This window comes from Ochlerotatus camptorhynchus, unplaced genomic scaffold (genome assembly GCF_037179485.1).
Source record: "Ochlerotatus camptorhynchus isolate MF236.1 unplaced genomic scaffold, CSIRO-AGI_Acam_v1.1 ptg000124l, whole genome shotgun sequence".
In the NCBI taxonomy this organism is placed as follows: domain Eukaryota; kingdom Metazoa; phylum Arthropoda; class Insecta; order Diptera; family Culicidae; genus Ochlerotatus; species Ochlerotatus camptorhynchus.
In genome coordinates, this window is record NW_027040614.1 from 1,885,149 (window position 1) to 1,907,649 (window position 22,501).

The window sequence follows — 22,501 nt, forward strand, 5'->3', positions numbered from 1 at the left end:
TGTGCAAAATCACACCGGCTTGCACTCGCAGTCGCAGCAAGTGGCTGAACCACGGCGCTTATTATCATTACACTCCCGACTATCGTCAAGAGTAGAACTGAGCTGCTTGGTCATTGTGTTCTAAAATTGGATCGCTCCGACTAAATGGTTTGATTGGCGCTTATCAGTGGTCATGTATCTATCACATGGTTCAACGATGAAGGGATTACCAACCATTTAGTACCCACTCAAGGCAGTCATCGATAGTGATAAGGGTAAATACCTATCCTCAGTTCAAAACCAACTTTATTCCGGTGAAGTTGCCTTCTCTACACTCTTTCCTTTATCCTGATTACTCGCCTCGTCCTCGGACGTCACCATCTGCTTTGCTGATACAGACGACGACGGCGACGTCGTCGAAGATGACGCGCCCTCACTGGATTTCTCCCCACCGGACGAGCACGCCGAGTCCGCTTCCGAATCCGTATCGCTGCTATCCGACGACGAGCCAAGATCATCGCTTCCCAGCCACAGCGCTCCCTTGGCCTTCTTCTTCACCCCTTTGCCTTTCTTCCCATCATCCTGGGCCTTCCTTTTGACACCGGCCTCCCCTTCGATCGCCTTCCGGAAACCCTCCTGCACCGCTTCCCCGACGTTCTGCGTCAAATCGGTCCTGCTCCGGTTGTATTCCTCATCGTGAAACACGTGCTTCGGCTTGGCCAACAGCTTATCGATCTTCTTCTGCAGCTTGACTCGTTCGTCTTCCGGTGCTTCCTTCTGCTTGTCCAGGTACGCCTTCAGACGCTTTTCCTCGTTGATGTCCCGCAGCCGGCGTCCGCTCAAATCCCGGCAGGCTTCCCGATTGGTGGTCTTTTCGATCTGCGCTCCGATGGCACGCAGCATGGAACCAAATCCACCTTTACCTCCCGGTAGCCGTTCCACCAGGCGCAGTGGAACTACTCCCGTGGTTGAGATTTGCTGCGGATCAAATCGCTTGCCATTGTGGGTCAGATAGTACTCGCACGGAAGTAGACCCTAAAAACATCAAATAATTTTGTTGTAGAACTGCGATTGACTGAATCCAAACAAAGCAATACTCACCGTCTGGTTCCGGATGAATTCCTGAAGTTTCCCATCACTGAACGTCCCTTCGGTTAGCCGTAGCGAACGGTGATTGTGAATGATTTCCAACATTTGGCACTGCTGCAAACTGAGATAGCTAAAATTTTACTAGTTTAGGAGGAAGATTGTTTAAATTTACGAAAAAAAACTTGATTGCGGGAGATTGGAACGTTTTCAAAACAACACTTTCACCATCAACGAGTAAACGCGAACGAGAGGAAGCAAAACAAAACATTTACGAATGACGTTTCTGATGCTCTGTTCCATTTTCCACCTTATAGAGATGTGAACAGGCATTTTGCTGAATCGTTCTAGATTGTGACATGAAGATGGCGCTCTCGGCTTTCTCCGACACTGATAGAATAGGCTGGCCCACATTTATATGGGGAAATTTTTTATCAGTTTTTTTTAACAGGCCAACCTCTAGATCTGTGCCATTAAGAGAGAAAACTTCTCTCTGAAAATTTCAGCTCGTTCGGTTGTAACACTTGCTGGCGCTTTTTATTTAAGATTCATCTGGGGATATTGGTATGGAGAAATAATATTATTTTATTCTTTCGTACATAGAACTGGTTCAGAGGAATTGATTAAGCTCAGCACACGTAGCTTAAACTATAAGGTACAACCAAAGATGAATACTAAGATGAAACTTTCGGAAGAAAAACTTTCTATTTTAGTGTCTTCTTTAACGGTCCCTATCATCCAATGAGAACCCCCCGCATTCAAGGTAATTTTGTGGTTTTTCTGCCCCCTCGGTAGAGATGAAATTTTGCGCTCATTTTTATCAAAACAATCACACCAAAATCAGAGATGCCCCATTTTTTAATTACTCGATTAACAACTAATCGATTATTTTTTGTTCGCTGTGCTGCCATTTTTCCACCAATGAGAGTGCACCACACGTTTGAAACGATCGCTGGTGATCCTCTGAAGATGTTAATGCTTATATTGGCATGAAGAAAAAATATGTGTAATCGGTTATATTATAACCGATTACACATATTTTTTCTTTTCGGTTCGTTAATCGATTAATCGATTATTCGAATGAAAATCGGCCATCACTAGATGAATGTGAAACGTCATTTCAAATATAAGGATCGTACATAAATAATTATACAATTTGAAAGGGACCGGGGCTAATCACAAATAACGTCTCCACGGTAACTGAAATAAAAACACGAGTGTTCACCGGTTGGTACACACAAAAAACAAAAATTGTATAATTAAAAACCATGCTTTTTCAAATTAAAAATTTCCCAGCTTTGATAGTTTTAAGCACGAAAATTATCAAAATGGAAGTATTTGGTTTGTTTTGAAAGTGTATTTTTCATGTACAACTTGTATTTTAAAAAGTGCATATTTTTAAAATGAAAATTTTTTAACTGTCGAAACACCTTGTCATAGCAAGGTTTTTTGCAGCACAGGACATAGATTTGCCGCTAGTTTTAACCTTGACGTCAAAAGTCACAAATCATGTTCTTTGTGTAGAACAAAACTCGAAGCAGAAATTAAATTCGTTAGATATTCAAGGAAATATTCTTACTATTGCCGAAAATGTAGTTCGCGGTGACATCAACAGTTAAAATTGTAAGTATATAACTATCAATATGATTGCAATATGAAAGGTCCGAATCAATAATCGGCGGAAAAAAATCCATATGGGTTCCGGATTCCACGCAACTTTTGTGATATCGCAGTACAGTACTCGCTGATTTGCTGATGATTTCAAAATCAAGATGAAAGTTTGTGGGTTCGAAAAAAATATCGTTGTGCTCAGAAAACGAAGCTCTTTCAGATGATGTATAAAAATCGATACATTTTTCAAAATTAAAGAACCCAATTCGTTTTGAAAGTTTCAACTTTTAAAAGTAGCATGCGCGCAACTTTTGAATTGACAGTTAGCGGACTTTTGTTTTGAAAGCTAAAGGCACAGACAACCAGACATAACACTCGCAAGTTGTTCATCGAACAAGCATTTAACGGACAATTTAAACGTATCGTAGTTGGTAGTACCGCCACCTGTGGCGCGCATAGTCAATTCTCTTGCGTTTGACGTTTACACACTACCGCCATCTGTTCAGTGTAGTGCCCACCATAGTGTACGCAACAGTTTGTCTGTGATTTTAGCTTAATTCGAACCTATCGAACCACACTTTAAGTTGCTACACAGAAATTCCAATTAAAGTCACTGCTGCTCTGCTGAGTCATCCAGGTCCGAGGTCCACGATGGTGGTTCTTCGTCGTTCTTGTTATATGCTGCGTCGTCAACTACGTTAAAGCAGTTGCTACGTGTTATCGATGGTGGCGATCGTCTATGTTGAGCTTATCTTGCTGTTTGGCTTAATCGCCATAAAAATCTTCCATCGACTTTGAAGGGGCAGCTTGAATTTCATGTACACGTGCTATACAAAAGCGCATTTGCAATTACATCGCCGAAATGTCTTTCCGGGTGAGTATTTGACTTTTTGACGTTACACTGGCTGGCGCTTTTGGTTTATTGTTCATATAGGTGATTTGGTTGAAATTTGTATATACAAAATGCTATAACTTGCCACCTTCGTTTTCCGCTGCATCACCGTTGAGGTGCTCGTCATTGATGAATTTACGCAAAGGTAAAGCTGGCCATGCGACATCTAGTTTTCAGATTTGCAATTACAAAACTGATGATGTATATACAAAAAATTATATTCCATACGATTTGACAGGTAGCAAACGTCATTATCATTTTCACATCATTTCCATCTGCTGGTCGACCGTAACGTAAATTCATCAATAGCCAGCGTTGCCAGTATTCCAGATTTATCTGGATTTTCCAGATTTATCTGGATTTTCCAGATTTTTAGTCGTCTTGCCAGATACACAGACAGACCATGCATGTTTCCAGATTTTTTAAATATGTTCCAGATTTTCCCAGATTTTTTAACATACTGCTTTTAAAAATATCACTGCCATTGATTTACCCTCTAATACAAAAAATCTAAACTTGCTACTTTAATTATTCAAGGCCATCAACGTTGGACATTATTGGAATTCATTAAGGTAATTCTGAAAATAGTTCACAGTTAAATGTGAGGCGAATTCCTTGTGAAATCAAAGGAGAATTTAAAACTAATTCTGAGTAGAATTACATCCATCTTTGTGGGCTTCGTAGTCGTGCGGTGTCATTCGTTGTTCAGGCGTATTGTGAGCCACGAAGTGAGGGTTCGATTCCCGCTCTAGCCGGTGCAAATTTTGGCAACCTGAAAATTTCCCTACTGGTCTAGAAGGTGTGATGTGTTGTCCGTTGTCTAGTGTTAAATATTTAGTCTGTGCAACCTCTGGTTGAAGACGGTGTCAATTGTCTTGTCAACTCTGATGAGATTTTGTCAATAAAGGAATTACAATCCGGAAGAGAAATCATAGAAAATTCTTATGATGAAATTTAAGGAGTATGCTGATACAAATCGTGAGAATAATTTCAATGAAATTCTGTCCAATGTTTCTTTGGAGATTAATTTTAATAAAAGGTACTTGAGTACTTAGGTAATACTAAAAAGGATTTCAAAACAATTCTGACCTTACCTACAAAGCAGTTTAAAGGGAATTATCGGATAAGTCTGAGAAGAGTGTGACCGTCATTCTGAAGAGTGTACCAAGGTAATTGTTAGGAATATTTTAAGAATTTAATAGAGAAAAATGAACACTAAATTGACCCAATTCTTGGGAATTATTACGAATTTGAGTTAGTTGTGGAATTGGAGAGTGATGTTCCATGCAACATTGCAAGTTTTATAGAGGTTTTAAATCATTCTAAAAGTCTAAATCATGGTCTACAGAACCCATATAAACCCATAAATGTTACTGGGGTTATAAGAGATTACAAGAGGTAATGCTAAGAACTCTTAGAATGTTACTGGAAACGTTTAGATATTTTCAAGATTATTTAAGGGGAATATAGAAAAGAAATATGATGGAATTCTAGGATGATTCAAATTGAACTAAAAAAGGCGAATATATCCTGTGAAGAGTTCCAAGTAAATTCAGACTAACAAAAAAATGCATGATCTGGGACGCAGGAAAAATATTAATTCTGGAATTTAGAATCGTTGCAAGATCCAGAGACTTCAAAAATGAAGCTATCAGACTTTCATTTTAGTAATATAATAAAATTATTATTTGGCATAATGGTCATGCAAATAGTAGAGCTACCCATAGTTTAGGTAAACTGTGTGTGAGTTCCACGATTTTAGGCTTTGATTACCACTTCAGCCCGGTGAATTTTGCTTCAAAATAAAATTGCCTACTGGTCTGCTAGGTTGTAACAATAGCACTGCTTCCACCTCTTAATCACCTCACACTCGTTCGTGTGAAGGTTACCGTCCAAGTCCTTGCACATATCGGCTTGCGGCACGCAGCCTTTGCGCGACCTATTTAGCTTCTCGTATAACTTCCGTGTGTCGTTTACGCGGTACAGATTTTCCATCGTCTCGCGATCTCGGTCTTCCTGCTGACGCTTCTTCCTTCGGAAAACCGAGCTTTGTCTGTTCCGCGCTTGTCTGTATCGCTCTACATTCAATCTCTTGCGGTGTATCAGCATTCTCGCCCGTGCTGCATTCTTCTCCTCTACTAACAGTTTGCATTCGCCGTCAAACCAGTAATTTCTTCGGTCCGGGATCGCAGTACCTAGTGCCACTGCAGCAGTAGTACCTATGGCGGAACGGATGTCCCTCCAGCCATCTTCAAGAGGAGCTGCGCCAAGCTGCTCTTCCGTGGGTAGTGCAACTTCCAGCTGCTGCGCGTTGGGTCGCGGTGTTCGACTTCGACGGGTGTTATGCACCGTCGAGAGTTTTGAGTGCATGCATACTGCCACTAGGTAGTGGTCCGAATCCATGTTCGCACTGCGGTACGTGCGGACATTGATAATGTCGGAGAAGAATTTTCCGTCGGTTAGAACGTGATCGATTTGGTTTTCTGTGTGTTGGTCAGATGGCTTTGTGGATATCCTTGCGGGGGAAAAAGGTACTTCGAACTACCATACCCCGAGAGGCTGCAAAGTTCACGCATCGTTGGCCGTTGTCGTTCGATACGGTATGCAGGCTGTTTGGCCCGATTGCCGGTCTGTACATTGCCTCCCGTCCTACCTGAGCGTTCATGTCGCCGATGACGACTTTGACGTCCCGTTGCGAACAGCCGTCGAGGGAACTCCCTCCACCACGAAATAGACATATTTTTTTTTGACTTTAAATGATCTTTATTTCTAGTATTTGTGTGGTTTAACATGTATGAATTAACAAGTGACACAGATGCGTCTTTTCAACTTTAGTTCATTTGAAATTTTTAATTATTATTTAAAGTTCCTAGTCCTATCAGGCCTGTTTTTCAGAATGACCACCTTGGTGGGATTGGTTTGTTTTAAATTGGAAAAGGGAAACTACTTATAACTACTATTTACAACTACAACTAACCTACAACTACTATATGCACCTAACCTACTATGTATATACAAATTGCTTATCAAAGCATGTTCTGATGCATTACATTTTTGTGCAAATTTAGTCTTAATTTCGTTTATTCTGTAATCTATTTTGGCAATGCCTGCCTCTTCGTGTAAATTTGTTATTCTAGTGTCGAAAGGGCGATCGAGTATCATCCTAAGCACTCTGTTTTGTGCCACCTGGACTTTGTTCCTGTGAGTTTGAGCACTTGATTCCCACACCGGTGCAGCGTAGAAAATTGCAGGTGCTATGATTTGATTGTAGACAGCCAGTTTGTTAACCCTAGAGAGGCGGGATCTGCGAGAAATCAGCGGATACAAACACCTAACTAAGCTTTTTTTTTTCGAGAGTTGACCAACTGCAGTCTTAATAGGCTAGAATCTCGGTTGGGTTCTCCATGCGATACACAATACTTTCAGACGACTCGAGCTATGGTGCTCACTAGGTCACTGCAGCTTTTAGGCTCGTATTGTGATCAACTGTGTGTATTAGATTACGACCATAAATCCGGAGAACCCCGAGATCCGGGCGCAATCGCCCCTGCAAACAAACACGCCAATCGTCGGCCTCCCGCGAACAAAAGAACAATCCTGCAAACAAACTATAACAAATCATAGAGGAACTATTCTTCTACCTGTTTGTGTTATTAGTTTTTCCAGACTGAGCCCCAATCCGCGAGAAACCGACAAATGACGTGCCCATCTACAAAAGCAACTACGCTCCAACCTCGAAGCTCTCCGGAAATATGTGATAAATCTCGCGTAACATTTGAAAAGGGCCTATGTCCAAAATGTAAACAATCCAGAAAATGAATTGTAAATTTTTCCGCCAGTATTTAATTCCTATATAAATAAATTGAAGTATTTTAGGCATTTATATTGTTCACAATAACAATAGTAACTATATCTCAGTACACAACATCCAAAACATGCGAAACGTTTTCAAAAATACATGAAAATCGATAAAAAATTAATATCACAGTAATAAGCCTTTTTGTGAATCCTTAAATGGTTAGGCCCTTTTTGTTAAGCCGTTGTGCTTGTCATCATAAATTATAGGCCCTTTGCTAAGCCTTTTCTTAACGTCAAATAAATCATCGGCCCTGCCTCAAGCAGTAGGGCCTAGCTTTGATTTGAAATTTTTCAATCATCGGCCCTTCTACGTCGCTAGGCTTATGAATGGAACCTCATCGAACGAAAAAAAATATATGTTAGGCCCGAGGTTAGGCCGTTTTAGCATGAATGATTGGAAAAATTTCGTGGATCGGCCGTTTTTAAAATCAAGTTATTTTTAATGATTTTTATCGATAATGCGGAACATTCCTATACGACTGGTAGCTAATTACCAGTGCTACAGAATGGTATCAAAAATCGGTTTGTTTACATTTTGATCATAGGCCCTTTTCAAATGTTACGCGAGAAATCATGTAAATGTAAATGGAATACAGTAATGTCCCGATTTTGTCAACCCCCTTTTTTGAAAATGTTTTCCAATGTTCTACAAAACCCATGCCCTTTTTCAGTAATCTTCTTGAACCTATTGCACCAAAGTATACTTTAAATATCCCTCTTAACGAATGACGAATGAGAAAAATTTAGATTAATGATTATGTGAAATTATTGAAAGAAAAAAACCGGAGGGGCGGGGCTGACAAAATCGGGTCATTACTGTATTTAAAATAAATAAATTAATTCTTACCTTTTTATGGTTGTTTGATTATTAATTGCTATTATTACCTGCTTAGAGTTGGCTCCTTTAAAATACTGTGTAGAATTTACCTCATTATTCCTCAGTTCTATCGATTTGTGATAGAACCACGCTCAGCATATTATCCTGTAGTACGACTTGGGCATGCACCATGCAAGTAACTCATCTGTCGTCAAAATGATGGGATATGGGGTGATGGTGAAGGGATATAGAAAACGAATAAAAGAACAGAAAGAAAGGTATTAGTATTGGTTACATTAACCAGTTAACAAAGTTTTGAAAATTTTCTTCGACAAAGTTGCTTGCAATTAACTTAGCTACAACTTTTTTAAAAAAAACACATGTTTTTATTTTGTAAAACAAAAAAGTTAGTTTTAAAAATTTCCTAATTTGAGGACCACCCTGACGTTTGCAAACACCAAAAGAAGGGAATTTTTAAGAACAAAAACTTCTTCGAAGACACTAAATGTCCAAATATTGAAACAAATGTACTAGCACATTTTATATAAATTTGTCATTAGAGTGGTCCTATGAAATCCATCTTTTGCCAATAACTTTTTTATTTGAAATTTATCATGAAAGTCATCTTCTATAGACGAATGTTTTATAGCGGAATTTGTTGCCTGTATCTCTTCTAATAAAAAAGATATACTCAAATATAGTAAAAAATATTTATAAATTCAAATTGATTTTATACGAGTTTAAAAAATAACATACCTCCATTTTTTTTTTTTTCATATTATTGAGAATAACATATGTCCTTTCAAATGCCGTAAAAACTCTTTTTTTTTTTGTTTGCCCCAACCAGAGATATTAACATTTAAAAAGTGCATATTTTTAGTATAAAAACGTCAATAACTCTTGATCGGCGAAAGATATTGACAAGCTTTGTGAAGCAAAAATTTGCGCCTTCTTAAGATCTAAAAGTTATTTGAAGACACCTTTGCTGAGAAAATCGAAATAAGAAAACTAGAGCAAAATAACTGTTTTTTTTAAGAGACACCCTAACTCAATTCAAGAAAATAGCTCTAAATCGGCCAATTTAAGAGATACAAAAAAGTTATTTTGAACAAAGTTGCTTGAAATTAGCTCAGCTATAACTTTGCCGAAGAATGTATACCTTAATTTATTCAAACAAAAAAGTTAGATTTTTGATTTTAATGATAATAGGAACCACCCTAGAATTCATTGTCATAAAAATGAGGACCTAACTATAAGGAACAACTTTGTAGAAGAGACTTTTAGTCTGAAGTTTCAGATTCAGACTCAAAACATATCATTCCACCTAAATCTGCATTCTGGACCACTGTGCACTGCTATGCAAATAGATTTTGCGCTATTTTTACCACATAGTTTGATAAAAAAGGTTCTCATCTAGCGTCCTCAACGGTAAATACAACAGGGAAAGTTTTTGCAACTGAGTTATTAACGAAAGAGAATGTCAATGAAGAGAATCGATCAATGCAGATAGGACATTTTGAATTGTTTATCTAGAACTGAGGTCCGCTCGCCTCTCGTATCAATAATCATCTGAGGAGCATAATCTGATTGATCTGATGTTTCGATTTTAAAGGTCTGAGGTTTCATTCGAACAGAGGATAATGTTTTGGTACAGTATAGTAAGATTTCTTAATTTGTTTAATAAATGAAGCTGAACATTGCATTAGGTCCTAAGTAACACACAACCGTTCCTTGTTGTGTTTGTAATATTCTAGCTTCTTTTTATCGATCTGAGTGCTGAAAATACATGCAAATGTCTTTACATGACCATGGAGATACAAAGAGATAGCGGCGCCGGTGGTGTAGTGGTTAGCGTGATTAACTCTCACCCCAGCAGGCCTGGGTTCAATCCCAGTCGGCGAAGCCGGGATGTTCTGAGGCATAACATCTCTATCACGCCTTCCTGTGAAAGGGAAGTAAAGCCGTTCGTCCCCGGTTCATGAGTTGATGGGTCGATAGGTAGGGTCCAGGTGTGGGAGCTGCCTCCCTGGCGTCGGTAGCATTGGTGCCCAGCACGGAAAACAAGATCGACGGAAAACAAATCAAAGAAAAAAAAGAGATACAAAGAGAAAGTCGACGAAGAGAATCTGTCAACGTTACTTAGGACCTGTTGCAATGTTTAGCTTGAAATGTCTTGAAGCTCGTTAAAGTCTCAAATGCGGTTTAAACGGACCATTTAAAAAAAATGTTTACTGAGTTCCGTAAAATGAGTTCAATGTTAGTTATACTTCCGGAAACTTCACCAACTTTCAAAGAATCTCTTTGTTGTTAAAGTTCAGGGAAATTCAGAAATGTTATTGAATAATTAAAAAACGCTTTATGCAAATTCGAGGTCAATTCCTAGGTCAATCCATCATAAGTAACACCTTCGGTGATAGATGAACCGACTTTCAAAGAAACCACATGGGAATCTGTCATCAATGACCAATCGAAACCAAACACCACAGCATGAAGAGGTTGTTTTAAGATTTTCTTCATTATATAATAAGCACAATACATTTAATCTTACATTTGTTTTTTTTTTTTTCATTTTGCATGCCGTATTGATTCCTTTCTGCTCTCTATCAAGATATACTCACATCATGTGCATATGCATCATCAGTATGAATGAATGTATCCATCTTTTTGTGTGTGTTTTGTTTTGTTTGGTTTTGCTTCTAATTCATTAAAAGATCTTCCTTCAAGATTATTTCAAGTCGTTGAAAGTGTGTGTGTTTGTTTGTGTGTACGTATGTATGTATTACAAGTTGGGAATCATTGTGTCTATCTTCCTTAGGTTTCAATCAACTCGAAAGGCATACTCGTGTTCTAGCTTTGAGTTTGTTGTGTTTTGGTGGAGGTGTGTAGGTGAATCTGTTGTAATATTGTTGCGCCTATCCAAGCATAGGGTATGCATGTGAGTGTAAGTTTACTTTCTTTCTCTTCCTGCTAAGGAAGTCTTTGGACGTATTTTCATTACAATTGTTTCACTTCTGTGTTTGTTTTTTTTTCTCTTGTTCTCCTCTGCAGTAAGTATTAAGTTTCCAATCCCTCTCAATATCAGAGTAAAATTAGCCTTGCTTGCTCACAGCAAGTTACTGTAAATATGGGTTTTCTGTGTTTTCTTCTTCTTCTCTTGATTCTATGTAAGCTGATTTCTACAATGCGTGTATGTAGGTATTTGTGTGCCCTTCGGTTTTCTGATAGGCTAATCCATAAACTGTAAACTGTAGAGTAATGATAAAATTTGTGTTTATCGTCTCTTGATCAGGTATACATATTTCTTCATAGGGTCGTTAAGGGCGCCGCGGGGCGCAAAACCGTATACTTGCGTACTTACTCTTCATTCCAACTAGAATCAAGATGCTTTCATTTATTTATTTTTTTCTCCAATTGACACCTTTTCTGTTCTATCGTAAATGTATGTGTATATATGTATGTATATATATATAGTTTAAGTCAAACGTTTTCTGTGGCCTAAGTACCAACGTTTTCAACTGTGTGTAATCGTGAAGATCAAATGCTCTGAACTACGGAATTCATTGTATATTTTATTTAACTTTTGTTTTCTAAGCTTTCCTTTATCTTGGTTATTTTCTCTGAAACCGATTATTTTTCGTTTGCAGTACAACAGTGTGGGTATGTCTGCGTGTGTAAGGGGGTGAAGAACCGTTGAGTAAATATTATCAACCTTACAATTCTGGGGCGGGAAAATATCTTCCATCTGCTACCGTTTCTACAAAGTTATAATCTGATCAAAATAATCTTTTTGTTTTAAAAAATCCTTCCCGCGAACCTGTTTACGCTTTCTTTCCTTTCTGGATTGGCCTAACTACTTCTCCGAATCGAGTAAGAATATAAAAATTAGAACCTTCTTTGCCTTTTATCGTTTCGACCGTCAGTAGTGTAAATTCATAAAGCACATTGATTCGAACAATATGGATAATTAGTATAAAAAGAAAAAAAGATTTTTTTTTTCTGGGAAAAAAAACATCATTTTACTCTAAACGCTACATATATGATCCTAGTGTTGCTTCTCCCCTCTCTTATGGCACTATTCTTGGAATAGTTGAAATTCGTGTTCGTGTAAAATGGGTTGGTTTACAAATAGAACATTTATCTCACTCGCTGTTGTTCGAAATGTACTTGCAGAGAACGGCATTTGTAGCTGTGTCCTTGGTTGTGTGTGTGTGTATGAATGTTTGTTTACAACAATACAAACAGTTGTTTTTTGTTTATTAAGAATATTTGCAAAGATAATAGCTTAAATCTCAACGAGAAACATTTTTGCTACAGTAAGACACATACGGAATATAAGGTAGGACATTTTCCAATGCAGTTCGCTATCATTATCTTAAAAAAACATAGAATAAAAATTCATCTGAAAAACAAATGCTTCTTTGCTTCAGTTACTCGTAAGCACCGCCCTCCACGTTGAGATGTGAGCCGACATTTGTTTACAAAAAAAAAATCCATGTCACAGATATTTCAAACAGACAAAAATCTTATAGAATTTTTTCTAGTAAAAAATAAAATTTCGAACATACTTTTTTTAAGAAAGAAAAAAAAACTACGGATTGCACCATTTTCAGTAGCTGAAACATATTACACACATTTCCCAGTTGCAAAATGAACTGTCCATCTTACTTTGCGCTAAATATTGACATTTGTTTGAATTTTTCCTTCTCTTTACCACAATTTAACTGCACATTTTACCCTACAATAACTTTGTTTTAATTCGTTGTATGATTTTTATTCTTTACCATTGAATTTTGGTTGCTGGAACAAACTGCATTCTATCTATTAAACTTGATCTCCCACTCTCTCGCTCTCTATCCTCTCTTTCTCTAAAGCTCATCTTCGTCGTCTATAAGAATCAATTTTCGAAACCGTTTGAAATTTCCTGTCTGTCACATTTGCGACTTCCATTTATGGATCATTTTCTACTTCAGTGTGTTTTTGTGTAATCATTCCGCCGTTAACGTCTTAATCCTACGAGCTAAGAGTGCTAAATCATCTTACGGAATAAATTTGCTTCCTTAGGTTGTAAATTCCTCTCTTTTTTTACCCTCCATTGAACGACACTTTCCACTTTGTATCCTTAGCTTACACACTGCTCTATCACAAGAAGAAGAACAATCACAACACTCATTTTATTTTTTTTCCTCTGTTTGTTTGTTTGTTTAATCTTTAATAGTAAGTAGTGATAGGTGGTTTTACAAAATGACAAAAATATGGAAATTGTAAAATCTTACTCACGATCAACGCTCTTCCGCTTTATTCACATCAATCAAGGTACTAGGGTTATGTTTACCACATATCGACTTTATCTTCTTCTTCTTTCTCATCTTCCTGCTTCGCTCTCTTGCTGTGTCCTGACCTGACTAAACCAAACCGTGTGTACTTAGAACTTAACAAAACGTAAATTTTGATTATCGCTTTTCTAAAAAAAAAACATAAATGCTTATTCATTCAAACTTATAAGTGTAAATAAACACTAGAATACGATATGCTACCGGCATAACACATCTACATGCGATTTTCGATTGTTATGGTTCATTCATTCTGAAAGTAAAACTAGGGGAGAGGGGGGCGATCGATAGGGCATTCCTGCTAAATCAAAATAGACGGATAAAATCTATGCACATAGAGATGGTTTTAGAACAAAACTCCAACACACACACACACACACACACGCTTACATTGTGGGGAAAAACTTAAAACTTTGACCTAAAGATTAGAAAATAAATGGGGGGGGGGAGCTTTTGATTTTCGTTACTCATTTTCTTTGCACCTAAGTTTGTGTGTGGGTGTGAACGTATGTGTAGGTGTGTGCTTATTCGTGTGTCACACCAACATATACAACTCCATCCTAGTTGTACGACGACGCAAACATATCAATGTTTTCCAGCTCCAGGTCGGCCAGCGGTTGGTAGGGCAGGTGGTTCACCGGATCGGTCTCCAGGTTGAAACTGCTTTGTTTTTATTTTTGTTTATTGGGTTTATCGTGTTTGTGTGACAGGAAGTAGAAGAGTACACGGGAATGGAAGAAAACATATGTCAAACGCAAGAAAAAATTATAAATTCGTAAAGGTATTGATCGAGATGTTGTATTGCGTGCGCGCCGAAGGGTAAAACTATGTCCAGAATAAAGATTCGTAACTTTTGAGGTTTGAATACGAACGTAGAAGGGCATGCAACATTAGAGTAAACATAGGAAAAGAAAAAAAACAACAAGTTTAGTAACTTGATTAGTAGAGGTGTGTTAGAAAATGCCTGAGCTGCAAAACATTCTACAAAGCGGATAGCTATTTTATACAGGTTCAAACGTATCTACATGGTGTGCTTGGAAGCAGCCTGCTGTGCTGGAATGAGTATGAAAAGTAGATTTATCAATATAGAATTCTGCAACGGAGAACAACCAAACCACCTTGTTGCTATTTGTTTCAAGTCACCTTGCATAAAAGTGCTACTACAAGTCTGTTCTGCATGTCTGTGCCGTGTTCTGTCATTTTGTGATGCACACGCTATTTCAATACTACCCTAATTTGAGTAGAATCCACCCAGATCGGTTCAAACTGAACCTAACCAAAAATGGTCAACTATGTTGAGAGTTACAAGTTGACAAATGAACAGCGTCAATCGGATTCATGTCATCAATTGGGTACACGCTATTTTGAGGCTACTCAGTGACTGGGTAATTCGCACTCATTTTTGCATGCTGGTATGGAGTTGTCAAAAAATCAGTAAACTGGTTTTGCGGCTGGTCTAAATCGGTCTTGAACGAACAGGACTGCCAGTTTATAAGATATATTTTCACGTAGGACTACGTGTCTTTCGGGAAGGGTGCCAATCCAAGAAAATGCAACGAAAATTGGTCAGACTTTAAATGCTAATAACTTGACCAATAACCAATGGGTTTTGATGATTTGTACGTCGATCGATTCGGCAGTTTTATAAGATTTGTGTGGTAGGGGAAATGTAGGTAATGTCGGCCTACATGTCCCTAATTTGGGCCCATACATAAATTCAGCAATCGACTAAATTTTCAATAGCGACCAAAAATATCCATTAGTACTGTCCTAATGACGCGTTCATCTAGATAAAATTGATAAATAGCAGACTTTTAGCGATGGGCCCAAATTAGGGACATGCTGGCCGACATTACCTACATTTCACCTATGTCACACATTATAAATTTTAAATATTAAAATATTTAAAAAAAAATATGAAAACATTCAAATTTTGCAAACATTTTCTTCGACCGCAAGGTGTTCACCCCTAACACAGCCATCAGAAAGTTGGTTCCTAACCACACAAGCCGAGGTCGCATAATCATTCAGCGTTGCACGTTGGACGGGTTGACTTCGAACTTGTTCGCTGCAGCGTGGACATCGTAGCAGGCATGGAAAATCATTTACATTCATTTCATGCATTCATTTACATTCATTTGCCTCTAACTTTTTTCATCAACAGTATTCCACAAAATGATGAATAGATCTTTTGTAGGTTTTGTTATTAGCTACAACTTGCCCATAACTCAAGTCTGTATCGCTTATGCATCACGAACTATCATTTTGCGGAATTCTGTTGATGAAAAAAGTTAGGGAAAAATGAATGTAAATGAATGCACGAAATGAATGCACGAAATGAATGCAAATGATTTTCCATGCCTGCATCGTAGCATTTTGACGTAGGACTACGTCTGTGATTTCTATATGGGGGTACACTTTGTGAAAACCGAAAATGGAACTTGTAACAAAATTATGAAAGATTTTGAATATTAATAACTCAGCTGCCCCTGGACCAATTTAAATAATTTTATCACCAATCGATCAGAAATATTTCTACGCATCTACGCATCGCAATCATTTTTGAAAATGTCACTATTGAAAATTGTGCAATTGATGCTATGATAATTAAAATTATCACCAATTGCCTGCGAAAAGCGATTTCCCTAACACAGATTTCAAAGTTGAATTTCATCCGGTCTAACCAAACGGTGTTTATGCAATCACCGCGTGGTGAGTGGTGGTGTTCTCCAGTACACAACGAAAGGCTCTCCGCAAGCAGCGAGCTGCAGTCCACATGAGCATCCATAGAAGATCTGGAACTATTAAAAAAATCTCCAGCTGATCGAAAATTTCAGAAAAGCTCCTTGTATATTTTTTATTATTCTAATCATGATTAGTCAAGTCCTCTGGACATATATTTCAAAACTTCATAATGATCTTTTTTTATTAATTCTGAATATCAACAACTGATTTAAAACTGAAGTGACGTCACTCGAATATTCTCCAAAGTTCCGCTATTCACAGCCAGATGCCGCTGACAGTAGGATTGGGAGGCCATCGGGAGGTGGTGTAAAGGGAACCATGATGGGCGAAATTGGGCTGAGGAAAATTGATCAACGATCGAACAACCTACTAAAATATCCAGGACCCTGTAGTTTACCGTTAGCATTTATCTACGGCGCGGTCAGACCCCGTAGTGACCTACTGCGGTCAAACCCCGAAGATACCGTACAAATACAACCGTAGCCAAGTATCCATCCTAGAACCACCCCATACGTCCATATCAAGAGCGTTGGTGCCGCGAGCACACTAGTCCGTGTACGTCGCCCTTTTGGATCTGGCTTGAGCGTCGTGGACTCGTTATACAGTTCACGAACGGCTCGGCAAACGGTACCGTGGGAGTACCCATAGGAGGAGAGGAGAGTGAAGTGGTAAGTGGTGAATCGACTGGGCAACCCACAGTCGAAACCGAGAGACGAAGAACGAAAGCTGACGGAAGGAGAAAGTGAAGTTGAAGGTGTAGCGGAACGGAGGAGACGGCAGAAGACGAAGGAAGAACTAGTGAAGGCTATGGTAGGAGATAGCTGATAAGGAAGTGAAAGAAAGTTTTAGGGAAATAAAAGGTAACTGTGTGAAACTAAATAAAGGGGGAGTTCATCGGTGTGTGCGAAAAGAATTTGAGTGTTTTCTGGGATTGTTCACAGGATCTTCAACTGATTTTTGCCCAAATCTGCAATGTTTTTGATTATTTCAGCTTGATTGAGTTTTATTCTGAAGATCTTCAATCGATCAAAAAATTCTAACGATTTCTTCAAAATATTCTCTCTAGACAGCAGAATTATCTAAAATTGTTCAAGAGATCGCCAGCTGATCGAAGATTTCAGCAAAGTCCTCTGGATATTTGTTGAGAACTTTGAATGGGTTAAGTATTATTCTGATGATCCAAAAACTTCTCGGTAGATCCGAAAAATTTTCAAAGTAGTACCATGAACTTCTCGAAAATTCCGTGAATTTTTCGAATGTTTCGTAATTTTTCTAAAATATTAAGTGGACTTACGTAAACTTCTTGAAGGATCCGTAAACTTCTTGGATGTTCCGCGAATCTCTCGCAAATTCTCTGAAGATCCAACAACTCTTTTTTAATAATAAAAATAAAATCTCTTATATTATGTAAAGATACGAGGCCTTCTTGAATGCACTTCTCGCAAGTTTCGCAAACTTTTCGAAGGTTCGGTGATTTCTAAGAAGATATTAAATTCCGTGTACTTCTTGAAAGTTCCAGGAGATTTTAATAATTTGCCAAAAAAAAAACCTATATTATAAGGCTACTAAAAGTTCTGTAGAGGAAATTGAATGCAAAATCCAGCAGATGGTAGTTCCTCGGAAAATTTATTCGGAGGATCATTTCCTCAAGAAGGCATCCGCTTCGTCGATGAAAAGCAGACGCTAACGGTGACTTGTGCTTGTCCAATGGAGCACTTTTGACAGTGACGGCATCTTGGCCCAAGTTGGATAAGTAGAGATGGCACAGTACTCAAGGAGTTCTGTCATATCATATCATATCATATCGGTCTGCTTCAAAAGCTTTCAACTGTACTAGTAGGAAATTTTCCCAGCTACAACTTTGCTCAAGACCACTTTTTTATTAAATGCAAGGATCGAAAGTTATCAATGGTTCAATGCGCTGATGTCTTATGATCATGCTCAATCAACTGCTCAGCAGGCAACATTGGTGTTTCTGGGGCGTTGAATAGGCCACAAAAATCATGGCTACTATGTCACACTGCAAAAAAAAAGTGTTGCCTACAGAGCAGCTGCTTGATCATGTCATAAGTTTACCAATCTAAATAATTAATAACATTTTCCTGTCTCGTTTTACATAGAAACAATCTTCAGTAAAGTTGTAGCTGAGAAAATTTTCTATAAGAATGGCTATCGAACTGTTTTGCTGCTTAATATGGAAAAAGCCTAGACTGCAATGAACAAAAAGTTGAGATTTCCCATAGTAATTTACATGTAAACTTCGAATGGCTTGTGCGAAGTCTATTTCTAACCAAATGAGTTGTTACTTTGGGAGACTAATCAGGACCCGATTTGAAACCATTTAAGCACTGTGGAGCGAAAAGGTCAAATTTTGCATCAGTCTAATGCCCCACAAACCATGTACAAATCAATAAAAGGTTTGTTCCGATGCGTTAGTTCATTAGCTACAACATAAATCCTATTAGAACGCTTTGTATGAATATTTACGCTCATTGTTGCTAGCTCCTAGCGAATCCCCTTTTTCTACGTTTATCCGTAGGACGAAGAAAATCTAATGACGTTTCAATGCGTTTGGACGGAATTGAAAATCGTAGGACGAATTTAGAATCAAAAAGTAGTATCATGTTTTAAACAATATCTCAACAATTTGTGACTCTTAATCAAATCCAACGGTACATGGAAAGGCGAATAAATTTAGAAGTCATCTTTGACAGACAAATTTTATTTTTTGTTCAAACCCGTTCAGAAAAGATAGGTAAAGCGCGGGTTGTGCTTAGTAGGACGGAAATTAGATCAAACACCCTATTTACTAACGAAAATAATCGTTACTTTGCATCAACTGGATATTTCGTGATGTAATCATAAGTTGACTCACTAAAAGCACAGTTCTGGATCAACAATAGAAAAGGACCCATCAGCATTTGTAAACAAACCGTTTCAAAGCCCTTTACTTACAAAGCGAAGGCTACTCACGCTACTTACCCACACGATGATGGTGTTGGTTTGTGTGGGCGGCCTTCGATTTGTGAGGTATGGGCTTTGGAACGATATGTTTACAAATGGGCCCTTTTCTATTGTTGATCCAGAGTAAACAATATATCAACATACCACAGACAAAATGATAGCTTATTCGGTCACTCTGTAACTCTTCACTCCTATGGTAAAATCCCATAAGCAAACATCAGCCTGTGCGTGAAACTTGGTGAACATTGCCTTACCCTTTCACTTCTATGAAAATCCCATATGATTCTGTCAATCTTTGCGTGAAGAAACGGCGGTTTACTGGAGGAATGAAGAGATAAGACAAAGTCCGCTAGATTCCATAAACAGATTGTCAGATGCTTATGGGATTTTACCAGGAGTAAAGAGTTGCAGAGTCGCTGTCAACGTCAATGCTTACTTTCGGGAGGGTCAATGCTGCAAACGTAAACAATTACTTGTTCCGTGAATGCCTCGAAAATGAAAGCTCACTCAAGAAAACCAACACCATGATTGTGTAGAGAAAGAGTCCTCCCATCCTATACAATTAGTGGCTTACATGGATTGGCTTTGACGTACGAGACATTTATGGAGGAAGCCATTATTTATGTTTTCGACATTGGTCCGTATGAATGCTCAGTGTCGATATCACGAAAATATTATTTTGACAGATCGATGTCCAACTATGCCAGGCCACAACTGAGGCAAAACAAAAAAGGGGTCAGCTTTGAGTCAGCGTTTTACATGAAGTTCCACATATGTTATGTGTCAAAGGTGACACACAAGAAAGAAGTGTTAGTTTGTTTACTAAAACGAACTATGCCCATTTTGTAATGGCAAGTTTTGCTATACGAAATGCTCGTCGTGTTTATTAGCGAAATTCATATCAAAGGTTGATTAACTGCGAAGGAAATCAGTTTGGCACGGCATTTCTGACCAGCATACATCTTCTGGTCGTATGAAACAGGTCAAAAACTGTCCAAATCCGCCCATAAAATGTTTTGTTTTGAATTTCTGTATGGCAAAATACTTAACTTTTCGTGAACATTAACGGCAAAGAACTCACCACCACTGGGAGATCGTTAGTTCCTGTCAAGGGCGTAGCCAGGTTTCGCCAGGCCAGACAGGCCCTCTGGCTACGCCTATGGCTCCTGCCCACCTGTGATAAAACCATCTCGGGTTTGGACCTGTTTCATACGACCGGAAGGTGTGTTCTAGTCACAAATACCTTACCAAATTGATTTCCTACGCAGGTGAATGTACTCATCAATATATTCGTCGTCAATATTTGCATCAGTCAATACTTTTGTGGTGCTTGCTTAATACACCGAAATCGGCGTATTAACGTTATATTCGAGATTAAATTTGAGTCTAATTGCTTTGCAAAATCGAAGATAATTCGAGATTGGCGTATTATTCTCGAAGGAGCTTACCGCTAGGAGAGTTCCTCCCAAAACTCCATTGGCATTTCTCACTGAAATTCATTCCAACATCTCCTCAAAATTCTCTTCATAGTTCTTCAAAGTGACTGTATCCTGAAAATCTACTCCAGTCCAAGGGTCTTCAAGTGAAATTTTTTCAAGGTTCAAAATCTTATTTTTCCGAAGAGAGGACGAAGTATATTTTTTCCGATTTGTCATCAAAATTCACGAGGTGATTTCAAATTCCCGGCTTTTTTTCCGGTTTACTGGTCAACGTGCAAACGAAACTCCCAAGGATAATCTTAAAAAAAGACCCAGAGAAAGTCGAAATACAAATCGGGAGCATATTAAAACTAAGTGGTGTGCCGAATACAGATTTGGCACAATATGGGCACACTAATTGGCACCCATGGTCAGAAATTTACAGGACATTTAAACAAAACTGACAACACTGCTATTATTACCATCATTGTTTACATTCCGGTTGACTTGTACAAACAAAAAGGTGTCTCAAACAAGTGAATTGGATTCGTTCAGAAACATTTGCACATTAAAGGCAAGTTCAAGGCCAAGATATAAATAGTATTCTTCGTTTTTTTCAATCGTACAAAAAGAATATGATTATATATTTACTGGAAAATAAAACTAAACTGGGCTGGAGAAACCGGGGGGTTGGGGAAGGAGGTATGAGAGTGGCAACGTGGTTAATCAAAACTAGAGAGGGTCTAGTATAAGATAGGAGTGGACCGACTGGTTTTGAGCCAAACAAACTGTCAAAGCCAGAGCCAATCGAGCAGCGCCTATCTTGATTGCATTGGCAGTGTTGCTAGAAACCATCCAGGCGTAGGTTGCCAAGCCAGTTAGTTTTCAATTCGCTCCTCTCTTATACTAGACCCTCTCTAATCAAAACCTGAGTCGTGAAGCATAATGTTCCGGATAGAAAGGTATTACTCTGGTTGTGGCTGGTACCATTGGTGTTGTTCAGCACCTTATATGTTTGTCGAGGCAGAGATAGCAGATATAAGCGTTGATGATCGCAGATCACAATGCTGGAGCAAGGCGTTCCGCAAAGATACTTCCGCAGAAAACGTTTCATTTGATTTGGTAGGGGTCTGAGTCCGATCAGTCGATCATTTTTTTTCCGGGGGCACCTTTGGATATTGCTTTTATTACAAACGAAATGTATGATTGTGGGAGCCGTTCAAACTTCCCACAAAATCGCTTTTCATCGTTCTCTACATATGTCCTCGAACTTGAAGCAACAATGTGGTAGTATCCAATAATTTTACGATCTCGCGACCTACTTTCTCCGGTTCCCTGACAGCGGACTCCTTTGCCGAATTTGTTACGTTGTTATTCTTCATGCTACTATTGTCCTCCACAGTCTTTATCAATTTCACTAGCAAGCAGTAGAAATTGAAGCGAAGCTCTTGCTGCTTCGAATCCGTTTCAAAACATTCGATCTGTCATAAATACCGGGTTGCCAAGCATACCCAAATATTCACTATTCACTCAAAAATACACTCGGCACCACGACCGGCACTGCCGGCACAGCTGCGGCACACTTGGGGAACACTGAGAAAAAATACCACCTATTAAGTGTGTCAAGTGACTTACCCCTTGGTGGTTACACTCTTTTCTACTTTATAAATCGTTCTATAAAAGTTAAAAAATAAACGAGCCGACTGCCATAAATTCAAAAATGACCGGGAACTGGAAACACTAATTGGAGTCATTGGCTTATATTTAGTATCGAGACTTTTAGACCTGGGCTGGTCCATCT

At 38.5% G+C, this 22,501-nt stretch overlaps 2 protein-coding genes and 1 long non-coding RNA gene across 3 annotated transcripts in view; 1 reads left to right on the forward strand and 2 right to left on the reverse strand.

Annotated features, from left to right (window-relative positions):
• Positions 1 to 22,501, forward strand: part of LOC135699998 (uncharacterized) — a 43,695-nt gene that overhangs the window by 6,030 nt on the left and 15,164 nt on the right. The gene's annotated exons all lie outside the window — the stretch shown is intronic.
• Positions 259 to 1,275, reverse strand: LOC135699938 (splicing regulator SDE2). The gene is made up of 2 exons (XM_065220268.1): positions 1,081 to 1,275; positions 259 to 1,014 (listed from the first exon to the last, which is right to left on the reverse strand). Exons 1-2 carry the CDS (start codon positions 1,171 to 1,173, stop codon positions 286 to 288), a joined length of 822 nt encoding a protein of 273 aa, XP_065076340.1. The 5' UTR covers positions 1,174 to 1,275; the 3' UTR covers positions 259 to 285.
• The window catches only part of Stat92E (Signal transducer and transcription activator Stat92E), a 224,920-nt gene continuing 213,465 nt past the window's right edge, over positions 11,047 to 22,501 (reverse strand). Inside the window, exon 9 of the mRNA XM_065220317.1 lies at positions 11,047 to 14,233. Coding sequence (XP_065076389.1) covers positions 14,134 to 14,233 — 100 coding nt within the window. The 3' untranslated portion in view covers positions 11,047 to 14,133. The remainder of the gene's footprint in view (positions 14,234 to 22,501) is intronic.